A 17,872-nucleotide genomic window follows, 5' to 3' on the forward strand; every position below is an offset into this window, starting at 1 on the left:
TTAAGATACAAAATTATTGGAATTTTAATATCTGTGATGCAATTTTCTATATATATTAATCACAGTCAACGATAATAAGTACTTAAAGAAAATTTGTTTACAATTTTCAATATTAAACCGTTATTACTGCCCAAAGATAAGAGTTAAAAAAATGTGAATGGTCGCAAATAGCGGTTAAAAAGATGTGAATGGTCGCAAATAACTCAAACTTTCCCTTCTTATACTGAAGCTAGAATTAATTAAACTTGAGAAAATGAAGTTTCCAAGAATCAATTGCAATATTTCACTTGTTTCATTACTCATTTTGTTGTCAGCTTCATGGACAATTTCATATCCAATTCAAGAGGGTTTTCTGCAATGCCTGAATAGTAATTCTCAGCCTTCCATTCCTTTCTCAGCTTTTTGCAGCCAAAACGATTCTTCATTTTCTTCACTCCTGCAATCTTCTGCTCAAAATCTCAGGTATTTGGAGCCTTCAAAGCCAAAACCTGAGTTCATCTTCACACCTTTGCATGAATCCCACGTCCAAGGCGCTGTTATTTGCTCCAGGGAGCTTGGAATTCACATGATAGTCCGTAGTGGAGGCCATGACTATGAGGGCCTCTCTTATGTCTCAGAAATCGAAACGCCTTTTATCGTTGTAGACCTCGCGAAGCTTCGATCCATTAGCGTTGATATTCCTGATAACAGCGCCTGGATTCAGGCCGGTGCCACAATTGGTGAAGTCTACTACAGAATTTCAGAGAAAAGCAACACTCATGGCTTTCCTGCTGGTCTTTATACAAGTTTAGGCGTTGGCGGGCACATCACCGGAGGTGCTTATGGCGGCCTGATGAGAAAATATGGCCTTGGAGCTGACAATGTTATTGACGCTCGAATTGTCGATGTTAATGGCAGAATTCTCGACCGAGCAGCCATGGGAGAAGACCTGTTTTGGGCTATAAGAGGAGGTGGAGGAGCAAGTTTTGGAGTTATTCTTTCCTGGAAGATAAAACTTGTTCCTGTGCCACCAATTGTGACAGTTTTTACGGTTAACAAAACCCTGGAACAAGGCGCAACAAAGACTCTCTACAGATGGCAACAGGTTGCGGATAAACTTGATGAAAACCTCTTCATTAGAGTGATCATTCATGTGGCTCCAGTCACGGATAGCCTGAGAGCTGTCATAACTAAATACAACGCCTTGTTTCTCGGCGGAGCTGACAGACTTCTCCAGATTATGCAACAGAGTTTCCCCGAATTGGGTTTAACTCAACAGGATTGTATCGAAACGAGCTGGATTAAATCGATGCTTTACATGGGTGAACATCCAAGAGACGCCACACCAGAAGTTTTACTTCAGGGAAAGTCTACATTCAAGAACCATTTTAAAGCCAAATCAGACTTTGTCAAAGAACCAATTCCTGAAACTGCGCTTGAAGGGCTATGGACAAGGCTACTTCAAGAAGAAATTCCATTGATGATATGGAACCCTTATGGAGGCATGATGAGCAAAATTTCGGAATCCGAAATCCCATTTCCTCACAGACAGGGAACCCTTTTCAAAATCCAGTATGTTAGTATGTGGCAAGATGGAGGTAAAAATGCAGAAAGGCACATAGATTGGATTAGGGAGCTTTACGATTACATGACTCCTTATGTGTCAAACCCCAGGACGGCTTATGTTAATTACAGGGATCTTGATTTGGGGATGAACAAGAAAAGTAACCCAAGTTTTGCAGAGGCAAATGCTTGGGGTGCCATGTATTTCAAAGATAATTTTAAGAGATTGGTGACAGTGAAAACTAAAGTTGATCCTGATAATTTCTTTAGGCATGCGCAGACTATTCCTCCGGTACGCAAGACGAGGTGAAACTTCTGGAAAGTTTGGAATCATAATTCTGAGTAGTTTATTTTGTGATAAAAGCTGCTGTTATGGTATTTCAAAATACCAAATTTTAATTGGTTTTGGGCTGTTATGTGTTAAAGCAATTGAAATTTTAATTGCTTTTGGACTCTTATGTGTTAAAAGCAATTGAATATTGCTTTTTGGACTGTTATGTATTAAAAGCAATTGAATTGTTATAAGTTATTGCAATTCAAATCATTCTTGGGCAGTTATGGTTTTAAAAGCAATTGATTGACTTCGGTTACAGCAAGAATGAATTAAGGGAAAACGGGCAGATTTTCAAGTATAAAAAGGGGTGGTTTTCTCATTTGAAGAACACAATTTTTCACTTGAAAAATCCTTGTTTCTTCTGTGTTTTTTAACTTTCCAGCTCTCTTTCACCACTGTTACTTTTCATTATATTGTTCTAAATCTCTATTAGAGTGTGCACTCTAAAAGGAGATTCGTCATTGTATCCTGGAGGTCAATCCGCTATTGAGCTTTTTTTGCACCATGAAGATTCTTCCAATAGGGGCGGAATTCTGATCTTAAGGATAGTGCTTTTGCACGCCTTGACGCTGCTGTCTTGCTGCTATTTCGCTGTTGTGTTTGTTGCTGTTTCATTGCTGTATTATTGCTATTTTGCTGTTGTCTCTCTACTATTCTTACTGTTGTTTTCTTGCTGTCCTCTTACTATTTTCCTGCTGTCCTCTTACTGTTTTCCTACTGTTTCACTGCTGTTCTTTTACAATTTTGCTGATCTCTCTCTGCTGTTTTTCCTGCGGTTGTCTTGCTATTTTCCTGATGTTTCACTGTTGTTCTTCTACTATTTCATTACTGTTCTTTCATTAGTTTGCTGCTGCTGTTTTGCTACCAATTTTATTATTAAATTCCAACAATCTTTAGATCAGAAGTTTTCCAAGATGGACACTGCAATTCTCACTGCCAAATCACTTCCTGACATCTCCAAAATTGAGCCTTTTGCCGGAGCTCATTTCAAAAGGTGGCAAGAAAAAGTATTTGACTCTTTGGATGTGCTCGGTTTTGCAGAGTATCTCTCAACAGAAGAACCAAAACCTGGAGTGGACAATTTTGACAAAAAACTTGATACATGGAAGAAAGGAAAAAAGGTATGTCGCCATACTATTCTGAGTACATTATCAAATGAGTTTTATGATGTTTATTGCGCTTATAAGACTGCACATGAGATATGGGCAATCCTGAAAAAGAAATATGTTGTTGAGGATGTTGGATCACAAAAATATGCTATAGGAAACTTCCTAGATTTTAAAATGATAGAAGAAAAAGAGGTATCCATGCAAGTCAATGACCATCATTTATCGATAAATAATTTGAAAAATGAAGAAATAATTCTTCCTGAAACTTTTGTGGCTGGTTGTTTAATTGAGAAACTTCTAGATTCATGGAGAGATTATAAGAATAGTATGAAACATAAGCAGAAGCAAATGAGCTTAGAAGATGTGATAGTACATATTAGGATTGAGGAGATGAATAGGCTTAGAGATAAAGTCGATAAGGCCAAGGAATTGACATCCAAGGCTAATGTTATTGAAAACCAAGTGGCTCCTCCTCAACCTAAGAACAAGAAGCCACAAAGTTTTAAGAACAATAGTAAGAAATTGTTTAACAACAAAAACCCCAACGCTTTCAAAAAGAAAGGACACTGTTTTGTGTTTGGGAAAACTGGACATTTTGCTAGCCAATGCAGATACAGAAAAACTGGAGACAACAAAAATCCTCCTAAAGCCAATCTGGCTGAGGGAAATGATGTTATTACTGCTGCGGTTGTCTCACAAGTGAACATGATTGCTGAAAAGAAAGAATGGATAATTGATTATGGGGCCACAAAGCATATTTATGGAGATATAAATTCTTTCTATGAATATATACTAGTGAGGGATGGAGAAGAATGTGTTTATCTTGGTGATTCCCGCTCTACTCCTGTTATGGGAAAGAGGAAAAATCTTCTCAAACTTACTTCTGGGAAAACCCTCTCACTGAGTAATGTTTTACATGTTCCAAACATTCGATATAATCTTGTATCTGTTTATGTATTGGGAAAGGCTGGAGTGAAAGTCTCCTTTGAGAGTGACAAAATTGTAATGTCCAATAATGGGGTTTTTGTTGGGAAGGGGTATTGTTCTGGAGAGTTATTTAAAATCAATGTACTTAATATTATTATGAATGAAAATGCATCTTCTTCTACTTATGTTATTGATTCAATAGATTTATGGCATGGTAGATTAGGTCATGTAAATTATGGTTATCTGAAAAAGATGAAAGAACTTGGTTTATTATCAAATGTCAATATTTCAAATATTGATAAATGTGTTGTGTGTATGGAATCTAAATCCACTAAAAAGACTTGTAAACCAGTTCTAGAATGAGAAAATGAGCTTCTTGGTTTAATTCACAGCGATCTTGGAGATTTGAAACAAACCATGACCAGAGGAGAAAAAAAGTTTTATATAACTTTTATTGATGATTACTCTAGATTTGCTAGAGTATACTTATTGAGATTTAAAGATAAAGCAATTAAAATGTTCTTAACATATAAAAATGAAGTTGAAAATCAACTCAATAAGAAAATTAAAAGGTTAAGAACAGATAGAGGAGGTGAATATGAGTCAAATGACTTTGATTCTTTTTGTAGAGATCATGGTATTATACATGAGACTACACCCCTTTATTCTCCACAGTCTAATGGAGTTGCTGAGAGGAAAAAAAAAACTTTAAAAGAAATGGTGAATGCTATGTTGATTAGTTCTGGAGCACCTTTTAATTTGTGGGGGGAAGCGATGCTTTCAGCTTGTTACATACAAAACAGAATTCCTTTTAAGAAAACAGGTAAAACACCATATAAACTCTAGAAAGGTCATGTACCTAAACTGAAATATTTTAATGTGTGGGGGTGTTTTGTAAAGTCCTAATTCTTGAACCTAAAAGGAAAAGGTTAGGACCCAGGACTGTTGATTGTATGTTTGTAGGTTATGCTCAGAACAGTGTTGCTTATAGATTCATTGTAATAAAGCAAGAGGTTGGTTTGTATGATGCAAACACAATCATTGAATCTAAAAACGCAGATTTTTTTGAGAATGTTTTTCCTAAGAAAATCAATTGTGAAAAGGTTTTACCTCAAAATGAAACTTTTGAGAGTTCTCCTTAAAATGAAACTCTTTAGAATTCTTCTAAAAGTTCAAAGTTAGAAATAAGGCGAAGTAAGAGAGTTAGAAAAGCCAAAAGTTTTGGTGGTGATTACTATGTCTTTCTTACAGAGAATGATCCTCAGACTTATGAGGAAGCAATGACTTCTCGAGATGTGTCCCTTTGGAAAGAGGCAGTAAATAATGAAATTGAGTCCATTATGAGTAATCATACATGGGAAGTAGTTAATTTGCCTCCAGGAACTAAACCAATAGGGTGCAAATGGATATTTAAAAAGAAATTAACTACCAATGGATCAATTAATAAAAACAAGGCAAGATTGGTTGCCAAAGGTTATACACAAAAGAAAGATATAGATTATTTTGACACTTATGCTCCTGTAACAAGAATAGCATCAATTAGAGTGTTAATTGCTTTAGTTGCAATTTACAAATTATATATACATCAAATGGATGTAAAGACAGTTTTTTTTAATGGAGACTTGGATGAAGAAATTTATATGAAACAACCAGAGGGCTGTGTTATCCCAAGTAATGAGCATAAAGTGTGCAAACTGGTAAAGTCTCTTTATGGACTTAAACAAGCACCAAAACAATGGCATGAGAAGTTTGACCAAGTGTTAGTCTCAAATGGTTATACGATTAATGATTCAGATAAATGTGTATATTCTAAATCATTTGAAGATAACACTTATGTGATAATATGTCTCTATGTTGATGACATGTTAATATTTAGTGCTAATATGAATGTGATAATTAAGACTAAAGAGTTTCTTGCCTCAAATTTTGATATGAAAGATATGGGAGAGGAAAATGCTATTCTTGGGATCAAAATCATTAAGATAAATGATGGTCTTAAGTTATCACAACAACACTATGTTGAAAATTTCTTAAGAAAATTTGGGTTTTTAGACAGTAAACCCGTCTCAACTCCTTATGACGGAAATACTCAACTCAAGAAAAATACACAACACAGTGTGAGTCAAACTAGATATGCCCAAATCATTGGTAGCCTTATGTACTTAATGAATAGTACGAGGCCTGATATTGCTTATGTTGTCACTAGATTGAGTATGTTTACTCATAATCCTGATAAGAGTCATTGGATAGCATTAGACAGAGTTGCTACATATTTGAAGGGCACCATTGATTATGGGCTAACGTTTGGAAGTACACCACCTGTATTAGAAGGATATTCCGATGCCAATTGGATATCAGATTCAGATGAAATAAAATCCACAAGTGGTTATATCTTTACACTTGGTGGAGGTGCTGTGTCATGGAAGTCTTCCAAACAAACTTGCATAGCTCGGTCTACCATGAAGTCTGAGCTTATCGCCTTAGAAAAGGCATGTTCTGAGGCTGAGTGGTTAAGGAATTTCATAGCAGATCTTCCCATTGAAACTCACCCTCCTGTTTCAGTATCAATCCATTGTGATTGTCAGGCCGCAATAGCGAGAGCAAGGAGCAAAATTTATAATGGGAAAAGCAGACATATCCGAATAAGACATACCATTATAAAGCAGTTGCTAGTAGGGCTACAAACGAACTGAACAGTTTGTGAACAACTCGTTGTTCGTTCGATAATTGTTCGATAATATTCGCGAACATTTGTTCGTGAACATGTCGATATTCATTCGATAATATGTTCAATCGAGTTTGAACAGGGGTTGTTCATTCGATTATGTTCGCGAACATTATACATTCGACTTATCCATCCGTTCATGAACAATCATTTGATTGTTCGTTCGTTTATGTTTGAAAAACATGGCATGCATTATTATAATTTATATTTTTTTTTTCATTTTTATATTATGTTTGATTTAGTTTGGATGAATTTTTTTTTAATGGTAATCAATAATAAAATATTATGATACTTTTGTTTTTCTTATATATATAATATGTTTGGATTTTTTTTTTTTTCCAAATGTCATCAATAATTAAATATATAAGTATATAGCATTTTAATTAAAAAGTAATAAATTTGTTTCTCTTATATATATAATATGTTTGGATTTTTTTTTTTCCAAATGTCATCAATAATTAAATATATAAGTATATAGCATTTTAATTAAAAAGTAATAAATTATTATGATACATAGCATGACAAATTTAATAACATAATAGAGTGTAAAATCAAGTGATATATAATATAGTAAATCCAATAACATAATAGCTTCATATTTTTCCAAATGTAATCAATAATTAAATATTATAAGATAGCATTTCAATTAATAAATAATAAATATAGTATGGTAAATTGATAAACATAACATATTGTATAATCAAGTGATGTATAGCATAACAAATTTAATAATATAATAGCTTAATTAAACCTAAATTAATCACACATTTGTATTGATCATATATTACAATAAACCCTCATACCACTATGAATTTATGGGTGTTGATACAAAATATATATATAGATAGTAATGATAATATAACAAATTAATCACATATATGTATTAACCATATATTACAATAGACTTTTATTCCACTATAAATTTATGGGTGTTGATACAAAATATATATGTAAACATTTAAAACATTTATGATAATTTATGTAATGATAATAAATATATGATAACCTATAATTTTGGTAATTTCATAACATATTAAACATATGATTAATATATGTATGATAATAATTTTGTATATACACAATTACACATTATATATAACAAATTAATCACACATATGTATTGATCATATATTATCATAGATCATCATTCCACTATGAATTTATGGGTGTTGATACAAAATATATATGTAAACATTTAAAATATTTATGATAATTTATGTAATGATAATAACTATATGATAACCTATAATTTTAGTAATTTCATAACATATTAAACATATTTAATGTATGATTAATATATGTATGATAATAATTTTGTACATACACAATTATACATTTTATATATATGTAAATCCAAAGTCTAAACCCACATTTTCCCTTACCCGGCCCAAAGTCCAAATCCCCAATTCCACCTTTTTCCTTTCCCTAATTGCGACAGCCTCAAGAGTTAAGCCCTCACTCAGACACTCACATCACAGATTCGCAATTCACACTTCACTCTTCACAGCTCTAATTTTTTCTGCAGTTTTGTGCTTGCTCAACGACAGCCCCAGCTCCTCAACAGTCAACACTCAGCAATTAGGCAGGAATAAGATAATCAAACAAATAGAGACAGAGTATAGAGGACTAAAGGAGAGAGATTTCAGTTTTAATTCGCAAACTCATATTCAAAAAAGCTGCAGTTGATTCTCGTAAGTTATTTCGCTTTCTGTTTTCATGAATCATTGTTTGGCTCTTGAGAAAAAGTCCATATTCGTTTAATTTCACTCATTTTACTCTGGAACAAACATATCCATATATTTTTTTGTTAAAATTTGATGCATATATTTTTTTAAATTTACAAACACACTTGTTTATTTAGTGGCTTACTTGATTTGACCAACTATAAGACAGACAAGGATATGTATACAGTAAAAGCCTATTCTGAATCTTCCTTTCTTTGTCTAAACTTATTGTTTTGTATTAAGAATTGCTTGTAGAAGGATGAAAAACAGAAGTTAATTACTCATAACTTTGCCATTTGTTGACTAAAATTTGGATCTGCACAAACAACCACCTGCAAAATTTTCATTAAAGTAACAAACACATAAGTTAGCAAGAGAAGGTTGCCGACACTTTTAATAAACAGAAGGTAGACATAGAAATAAGTACAGTACATACCTTGCCGACACTTTTTCCAGAATGAAGATATTCAACTGCATCTGCTACAGAATCAAGACCTATAAACCTTTTTGGGTCTACAGAAACCTGTAACAATTATACATAAACTGAGACACTCAGACCACTTTTTTTGACCATAATACTCTTTAATGGAAAGCTAACACTTGCAATGACTACTGCAAACAGGATAGCTTGAAGATAGGTCCATAAAACACAAGCCATTTACATCTAACATATATAACATTTATGCTACTGCAATATGATAAATACAAATATTATTTCTTATATCAGTATACATAAACTAAAGGAGATTCAGAGGCAAAAGAAATCAACATAGCACTGTGACATCTAGATCAAGTCGAGAAGGCCAAGAGGAGGGTATTTCGCTTGTGCATTTTCAACATCCATTGCTTCTGGAAGGTATTAAACTTTTTTTCGAAATCATTTTCCAATTCTGGTGTTATCATCAGCTTAAGTGTTGTAAATCATTTCAATTTGTGAATTCTTTCTCTCATGATATAAATATCAATGAAATAATGGAAGGCTCCATTGAAGCCCCAACCACAAGGGATTCAAATACAATTAGTTCTACCTCGGTTACTCAAGAAATAAGTCAAGAACAAGAGGAGGCCTAGGGGGGTGATGTTAACGAATTTGGAAGGAAGAAAAGGGCAAAGACATCAACGGTGTGGAATGATTTCAAAGAGGTGTTACAACTGCCCGACGGAAAGGTAAAGACACAATCCATTCATTGTGAGGTAATCTATGTGCTACCAAAAACGAGGCCCACTACTCAACTTAAATGACATTTAGAGGAATATCTCAGGAAAAGGCTTAACGAAAGGCAAGTTAGTGGTGGACAACAATTTTTCCAGCCAAGTTCAAGTTGTGGTGACTCACAACCCCCTGTTCTTTGGGATGGCAAGTTTGATATGGCAAGGATGAGGAAAAGAGTTACGCAGTCGGTCATGCTGCATGAGCATCCTTTTACCATTGTGGAGGAAGAAGGTTTCAATCTAATGCACACAACTAGGATGCCTGAGTGGGAAAAAGTAATGCGCACAATAAATAAAAAAGATTGTGTGTCTGTGTTTGAGATTGAGAAAAAGAAGTTAATGAATGTTTTGAAGAATGTCAACAAGATAAGCTTGACGACGAATTTATGGAAGTCAAGTAACCATAATATAGAATATATGGTTATAACTGGACATTTGATTGATGGTAATTAGAGGTTACAGAAAAGGGTATTGAGCTTTGTACATATTTATCCTCCTCACACGGGTGTTCAAATTGTTGATTCGATGTACAAATGTTTAAAGGAATGGGGTTTTGAAAACAAGTTGTTCACTATCTCTGTCGATAACGCTTCCAGTAATGATGTAGCAATCAAAACATTGAGAGAGAATTTTTCAGTAACTAGGTGGTTGGTTTGTGGAGGGAAGCTATTCCATGTGCGGTGTTGTGCACATATCTTGAATATTTTGGTTCAAGATGGCCTTTCTAAAATTAAGGATATTGTTAAAAAAATCCATGACAGTGTGTGGTACATCAACCAATCAGAGAGCAGGGTCTAAATTTTCTCACAGATTGTGCAACAGCTATAGTTGCCTAGTCGAAAGTTGATTTTACATTGTAAAACAAGATGGAATTCAACATATGAGATGATGGTAACTGCACTACAATTTAAAAATGTGTTTCCAAGATTCAAAGACAGAGACTTTGGGTTTATTTATTCTCCTAACGACGAGGATTGGGAGAAAGTTAAGAAGGTATGTGATATTTTGGGAGTTTTTAGTACGGTGACCAATTTAATCTCTGGGAGTGATTACCCTACTTCTAATATATTTTTGAATCAGGTTTTCCGGATCAAAAAAATGCTTGATAAAAAGGCAATAGACGAAAATGAATTCATTCAAGTTATGGTGAAAAAGATGAAAGAGAAGTTTGATAAATATTGGGGTGAATGTAATTTGTTGATGTCGATTGCCGCTGTCTTGGATTCGAGATATAAAATGAAGGTGATTGAAGTTTCTTTCCCTAGATTGTATCCCGAGTCTGAAGCACGAACAAATATCGCCAAGTATAGGATGCATTATATGAGTTGTACAAGGAATATGTGGAGGAATTCCACTCTTCCAACAATGAAGAAAATGTTGGAATGAACATGTCTACTCAGATGAATGTAGGAACCGGAGCTCTTACTTATGGGGAATTTGATTTAGAACATTATCTTATTGAGGATGAAGATATTCATTCAGAAAAGTCAGAGTTAGATTGTTATTTGGAGGAATCACATTATGTTTGTCAACCAGGTCCAAACATATTTGATGCACTAGTGTGGTGGAAGGCAAACAGCATGAAGCATAAGATTTTATCTAGGATGGCTCGTGATATACTAGGCATTCCTATAACCACGGTGGCTTCGAAGGCGACTTTTAGTGTTGGTGGCAGAGTTATTGAACCTTATCAATCATCATTGTCTCCGACAACTATAGAAGTGCTACTTTGTGGTGGAGATTGGTGTCGCAATCTCCATGGAGTAAAGAAAGAGCAAAGTAAGATCCATGTTTTCAAGTTATATAAGTATTTAATTATTTTAATGGTTTGATGTTTATTCTAACTTAATTTTTTTTTCTTTGTGTATTTTAGACATATGAGAAATTGGAGATTGATCTTTCCATTGATGGAATCAAGTATATTGATATATGATTACATTTTTAAGTGTAGCCATATTTAAAATCAGTCTATTGTTACTAATGATTTTCAATTTTTTTTTCTTTATAGGTTCACACTATATACTATATAATGGCATGTTTACTCCTTGGAATCCTTTTGGTCGTGCTTTAATGTCTATGCAAAATGCAAATTCCTTTTGTTTTTGTCATGTTTGATATGTAACCAAATTTGTTTTGAATAATTTATTATTCTGTTTAATTTATTTTGAAGTTTTATTATTTATGATGGTTAGTTATTTTAATTTACTGAGTTTTTATTGATTTAATTAAAATATAAATATAGATAGAGAGTTGGTTTATTTTCAAATGTTGAATTAAATGGGTATGAATTATAAATTGTTGTATATTTGTTTTTTAGAGCATGAATTGAAAAGTTGGTTATATTTTTTATTCGAACGAGTTATTCGAACAGGTATTTGCAAGTTATCGAACGAGTTATTTTACAAATTATCGAACAAGTTATTCGAACAGATATTTATGAGTTAGTCGAATGAGTTACGAACGAACACGAACTAGCCTTTTGTTAATCGAACGAACACGAACAGACATCCTGTGTTCGTTCGAGTTCAAACACGAAATCGAACAATCGAACATGCTTATCGAACGAGTTTTCGAATAGGCATGTTCGTTCATGTTCAGTTTGATTGCAGGCCTAGTCCAAACGACGCACCGCCACCCACTCGGTCTGCACCCCGTAGCACCTCTCCTCACGTAGCTTCTATAAAACAATAGTTACACTACGAATCATGATTAGAAATATGAAAGAGACTATATTTAATGCTCTTAATTTATTATTTAATGTTTTATAAATCTTAGATTGAGTAAACGACATGTTCCCACCCAAGGTTTGACGAAATCCCAAGTTAGTACCACTGGTTTCATTTATTCCAGATTCCCACCCTTAAAGTGACGGAAAAACGTTTGATGTAACGGTAAAGGGGTAAATTGGTCATTTTACATGGGCGGCGCACGTTAGCAGACCACCGCCTCTAACAGTCCTCCGGCGCACGTTAGCAGCCATCGTTCCCGACGTTTTTCGCTCTTTTCCGGCGATTCTTCCACCCAAAATCACCCTAGTCACCACCATTTAAACCCCCATCCTCCCCTCTACAAAACCATACCATTCACAACCACTCATCACTCGCCGATCTCCGGCCACGGCAACGAAAAACGGTCGATGAACATGAACTCTCGGCCGGCGAATGACGACGAAACGGTTGCTGGGGACATAGGGGTTTTATAGATTTGGGGACGATGGTTGCATTGGTGGTGTCCAATTGGATTTTCACCGCCGAAATCGACCGGAATCCGGTGAAGAACACCGAAACCCTAAGCCTAACGGTGCCGACGATTGGAGGGGCAAATGAGTCTGGAACCAGAGGGGTTTTGGACGACGGACTACGGGGAAGGTGATGGAGGTGACCAGGGGGTTCGACGTCGTCGGAAACAGCCCAGATCGGGCTGTTTCCAGTGAGGGTGTATAGTGACCGAGGGTGTTTTTGATATAATTTGAAAATAAAATGGTAAGTTTGTAATTCTACTATTTTAGGGGTTAAAACATAATTTTAATTAATTTAGGGTTAAGGGCATTATGGTAATTGTACCCTCTAAACCCTAAAAATTCATAACACTGTTACTTTAAGGATGGGAATCTGGAATAAATAAAACCAGTGGTACTAACTTGGAATTTCGTCAAACCTTGGGTGGGAACATGTCGTTTACTCTCTTAGATTTAATATAATGAGTGCGTTTTTTTTTTTTTTTTTTTTTTTAACTTTGAATTTAATGTTATAAATGTAATTTATTACTGCAGAGAAAACGCCAACAACCTTCCAGGAAATTCATTGGAAATTCCATGACAATTATCAGCTTCTACTTTATCAGACTTTGACAGGAATGTGTTTACACTTTACACAATGAAAATCTTAGGGACCTTTTTTTTTTTTTTTTTTTTAACTTTGAATTTATTGTTATTAATATAATTTATTATTGCAGAGAAAACGCCAGCAACCTTGGTGGAAATTCCATGACAATTACCAACTTCTACTTTTTCAAACTTTGACAAGAATTTTTTTTTATTTTTTTGGTTTTTTTGAGTTTATTGTTATTAACTTATTATGTTCATAAATAAATAAAAAGGTAAATGATATATTGATACATTTCCTATACAGAAAAAAAAAAATATATATATTTGAGTTATTTTCTCTATTTCCTAATTTTATTTATAGATGATAGAAATTATATATTTTTTGAATTATTCTTATTAGTTCATTTGCAACACTTTTAATATCTTTTTTAAAAATTATAAAGTATATCAATAAGGTATTGTTTGTAGTATTTATATTGATTACATATTTTTATTTTTGTTATTTGTATAAAAATTAGTTGAGCACATTTTCATTATTTTTGTCTTGCTTATTTTCAATTTTCAACAAAATAAAATTATTTTTTTTACATTTCTTTTCTTACGTTTTTTTCTATTTTAAGTAATTTTTTTCATTGCTTTTTAAGTTTTTCACATATCTTAAGAAAGGTTGATGCACATTTTTTAAAAAACAAAATTTATATCAATAATACTATACTTATAAAGTTAGAAATCTTTGATAATTGATTTGACAATATCTTCTTAATTATAGGATAAGATAATATCTATCTCTAATCATATGTATATGATGTTGTATCTAATTAGTTTATTCCTATGTAATTACACATTTGATATAATATCGTAAATATTGTTAAATTAATGATAGAGTATAGGATATGAGGCAATATTGCCCAAAGGCAAAGAATTTATCTGCCTTGATTAGTCAAAGTGAAGCATTCATACGATATCTCCTCTTTTTCTCTTTAATAAGCATACTACATGTTATGCCTGAAAAGTTAGGGCTGACGTGGATTCTTGTCAGCAAGAGCCAATCAGGGCTCAAGAAAGTTTTGTGTCATCCAAACGCTGTCATGTCGTGCAATGACGCAGGAGGCATGGCTCCTGCCAGTGTAATAGGTGAGTGTCAAGCTTGTGAGCAGGTAGGGATCATCCACTTGTCCAAGCCCTACGCAAGTTGAGGATATTTCTCGTGCAAATAACCAATGGGACGCAAAAAAGGATTTGCACGGCACCTACCCACTTGCAGACTTGTAATCATTACCTTGAAATCGCCCACTATAAATAGAGGACTTTCCTCTCATCTACGGGATTGGCTAATCTCAATCTAAAAGAGCTTGCACATTCTCTCTCTCTTTTGTATTCTCTCTAGATTATAACTCAGTTTGTTGTACGCAACCTGATTTTACCCATCTATCAATACAATAGTAGTGGACGTAGGATTCACTTTTCAGCATCCGAACCACTTTAAATATCGCTTCTCATTCATTATATCATTTCATATTTCCTTATCACGTGTGATTTCTAAGTCTTCTTAGCACTTTGCAGGTGCGAATCGTTGGTGTAAAAATCAAGCATCAACACTACATTTACAAAGAAAATACACAAAACCTTCCTTGAAATCTCTCTGTTTTCAACTTTATTCATGTCTTCCTTTCCTATTTGACTTGATTTTAGAATGGGAAAGCAAATATGAAAAGGTCATTTTCACAAGCATAGCAATAACGACTTTTTCACAACCATGACGGGGGAGCAAAATTAAACAGAAGTATGAGGTCAAAATGTGGTAGGACCAACCGTAGAATTTTCATGAAAGAAAATCTTAATCAAACGAAACACATGCTCATGATAGATATCTTCTTTAATTAATTGGTTTTGCAACAGAAGTTCAAGAACAAATTAACCCCAGTGTAAATACCTTCTCAAATTGTTACAAGAACTAAGGCTCGTTGAAATTTTTTCTTGAAGTTTCTTAGCTACTTCGTTGAAATTATTATGAAATTTAAGCTAATAATACAACTTTAATTTATCTCTTTTCAAGGGATTTATAATATTATGTAAGGGTGTGTATTGCTATGTAAGGGTGAGCATGGGTAAAGGGTAGAATCGAAACTGACGAGTACCCACTTGTCAGTTCCGGGTATGATCTAGAACTACCCACATAGGGTCGATTCCGGTTCCAAATTTGGTGGAACCGACCCTATGCAGGTCCGAGTCCGATTCGACCACTTCAGGAGCTAGACCCAAAACCAAGGTCCAGATACCTGAGGTGGAACAGATGGGTACTCTGGGTGTGTTTGTAATTTTTATAGACTTTTGGGGTGTACTTGTAGTTTTTATGGGTATATTTATCATTTTTAGACTATTAGAGGGTATAGTAAATTTATAGGGTACCCAGAATTGGAACCGAAACGACCGATTCCGATTCTATGATATTCATTTGCTAAGTCAATATGATCAATGTTGTTTCTATTAAGAACGAGTGAGAGACTTACTTGTAGAGTGTTTGCTTATCAGTTGTTTCTAGTTGCATCTTCACACTGAAAATAATTAGTGATAGAAGAGAGACAAAGTAATTGAGTGATTAATGAAGAATTAACATTAGTGATTTGCAAGGATGAATTTTTGCTCATGATTTGACAGAAGGGAAAATCGTTCTCATCAAAAAGTTGCACCTCCAACAATGAAGACTCTACCTAAGTTATGCGAGTATAGGAAACTTTTGTGTAATGAGTTGTAGGCAATGAAGGTGCATTTGCCGGAATGAAAATCAAACTTGTGCTTGTTGTAAGCCCTAAGGTAAGGGTAACAAGCACATCCAAAACATTTTAAAAAATTATAATCAGGTTTGGTATTGAAAAAATTTTCTAAGGGAAAGATATTATGAATGACAGATAAGGGAATTCTATTAATGAGGTATGCAGCTTTATGAAAGGATTCCCACCAATAATTCAATGGCATATTAACTTGAGCTAGGAGAGTTAGTCAAGTCTCAACAAGGTGTTTGTGATTCCTCTTAATCTTACCATTTTGGTAATGAGTGTGTCGACATGAATATCTACAAATGATTCAATTTTGTTGCAAATATGATGAGAAAGCAATGAACTCTCCTCCCATATCAGTTTGCAATGCCTTAATGTCTCTAATTAATTATTTTTCAACAAGGGTTCTGAAGTTCTTGAAGGTTTCTAAGGTTTGTGACTTCAATATCATAGGTATATCTAGTTGAATATGGAGTAATCATCTAAAATGCTAATGTTGTGTCTGGCTCTACTAGTGGAAGGTAGGTGTTTGACCTCAACATGTATTAGCTCAAGTAGTTCCTTGGTTATGGTTTCAATTCTAGGGCGGTGTTGCTCATGCATTTTACCAAGATTACACAAATTACAAAAATTCGGATTTGACTCCATATTGCTTGGTGTATGCATTTTTAATGATGAGGTGGATTTTTAAATTGATTTGAGAATGTTAAGACTTGCATGTCCTAGCCTTTTATGCAGGAGATCAAGATAATTTCCAGAATCAGCAACTAAGCAATGTTAGAAACAAAATGAACTTCACTTGTATTACTAGATTTTCTAGTATGATCACAACTCGATAAAGATATATTTTTGTCTATATTTACATTTTTTGGTGAAGACACCTATTATTTTTCAATTTCTTGGAAAGCATAGAGGGAAATGCATTGAACCTTTTTGTTTGTGATTTTTTTACAAAACTTTCAGTGGAAGGTTGCATCTTGTACAACCCATCCTAGGCAAACCCTTAGAGCAATTTTCTCCATGTCAAGTCCTTAATGAAACAGCATTTATCATGAAACACAACGCACAAATTATTGTCACCAATGAGTTTGGATATACTTAATAGGTTTTTTGTTATTTGTAGAATAACAAGAACATTGTGAAGTTGAATTGAATCAGAGTTTAAGGTGGGAAGTGATACCTTACCAAAGCGAGAAATATTGAGAGACTGACCATTTCCAACAGTAACTTTCTTTGGCACATGATATTCACTCTTCATACTCAAGTTATTTGTTGTAATACCAAGCCTACCTAACCTAGATCAAGATTCTAACCAACCAAACAAAGATCAAATGAAAAATAGGAAAAAAGAAGAACACGCGATCTTTTACCATGGTTCACTTGTTCAAGATTGAACAAGCTACATCCACATTGAGCTCCAGAATATGGAGGCTCGCTGCACTATTATTACTGTCACCCAAAGATTATAGATTACATAATCACACTTCCCTTCAAATCCTTACTTACAAGAATCATAATACCTTCACTCCTATACTCGTAAATCAATAATCCTAAAGAGAATTCTAACCTGATTCTCTACCCACAAAGAAACGCAACTTAGATGGGTGGATAAAACCACAGATTTACACAATAGCAAAGCACTATACAGAAAACCCTAACAGAGCAATTTTGATTGAGTGACTTCTATCGAACGAGA

At 34.1% G+C, this 17,872-nt stretch overlaps 1 protein-coding gene across 1 annotated transcript; it reads left to right on the plus strand.

Moving 5' to 3' along the window:
* The first annotated feature begins 253 nt into the window (after positions 1-253).
* LOC116133991 (berberine bridge enzyme-like 15) lies at positions 254-1,852 on the plus strand. The gene has a single exon (XM_031419646.1). It carries the CDS (start codon positions 254-256, stop codon positions 1,850-1,852), a length of 1,599 nt encoding a protein of 532 aa, XP_031275506.1.
* The last annotated feature ends 16,020 nt before the right edge of the window (positions 1,853-17,872 follow it).

Source organism: Pistacia vera, unplaced genomic scaffold (assembly GCF_008641045.1).
Source record: "Pistacia vera cultivar Batoury unplaced genomic scaffold, PisVer_v2 Contig279, whole genome shotgun sequence".
Lineage (NCBI taxonomy): Eukaryota > Viridiplantae > Streptophyta > Magnoliopsida > Sapindales > Anacardiaceae > Pistacia > Pistacia vera.

What these genes read in the sequence shown, in the direction of transcription:
- LOC116133991 (XM_031419646.1), top strand. Translation starts at nt 254, where the DNA reads ATGAAGTTTCCAAGAATCAATTGCAATATTTCACTTGTTTCATTACTC.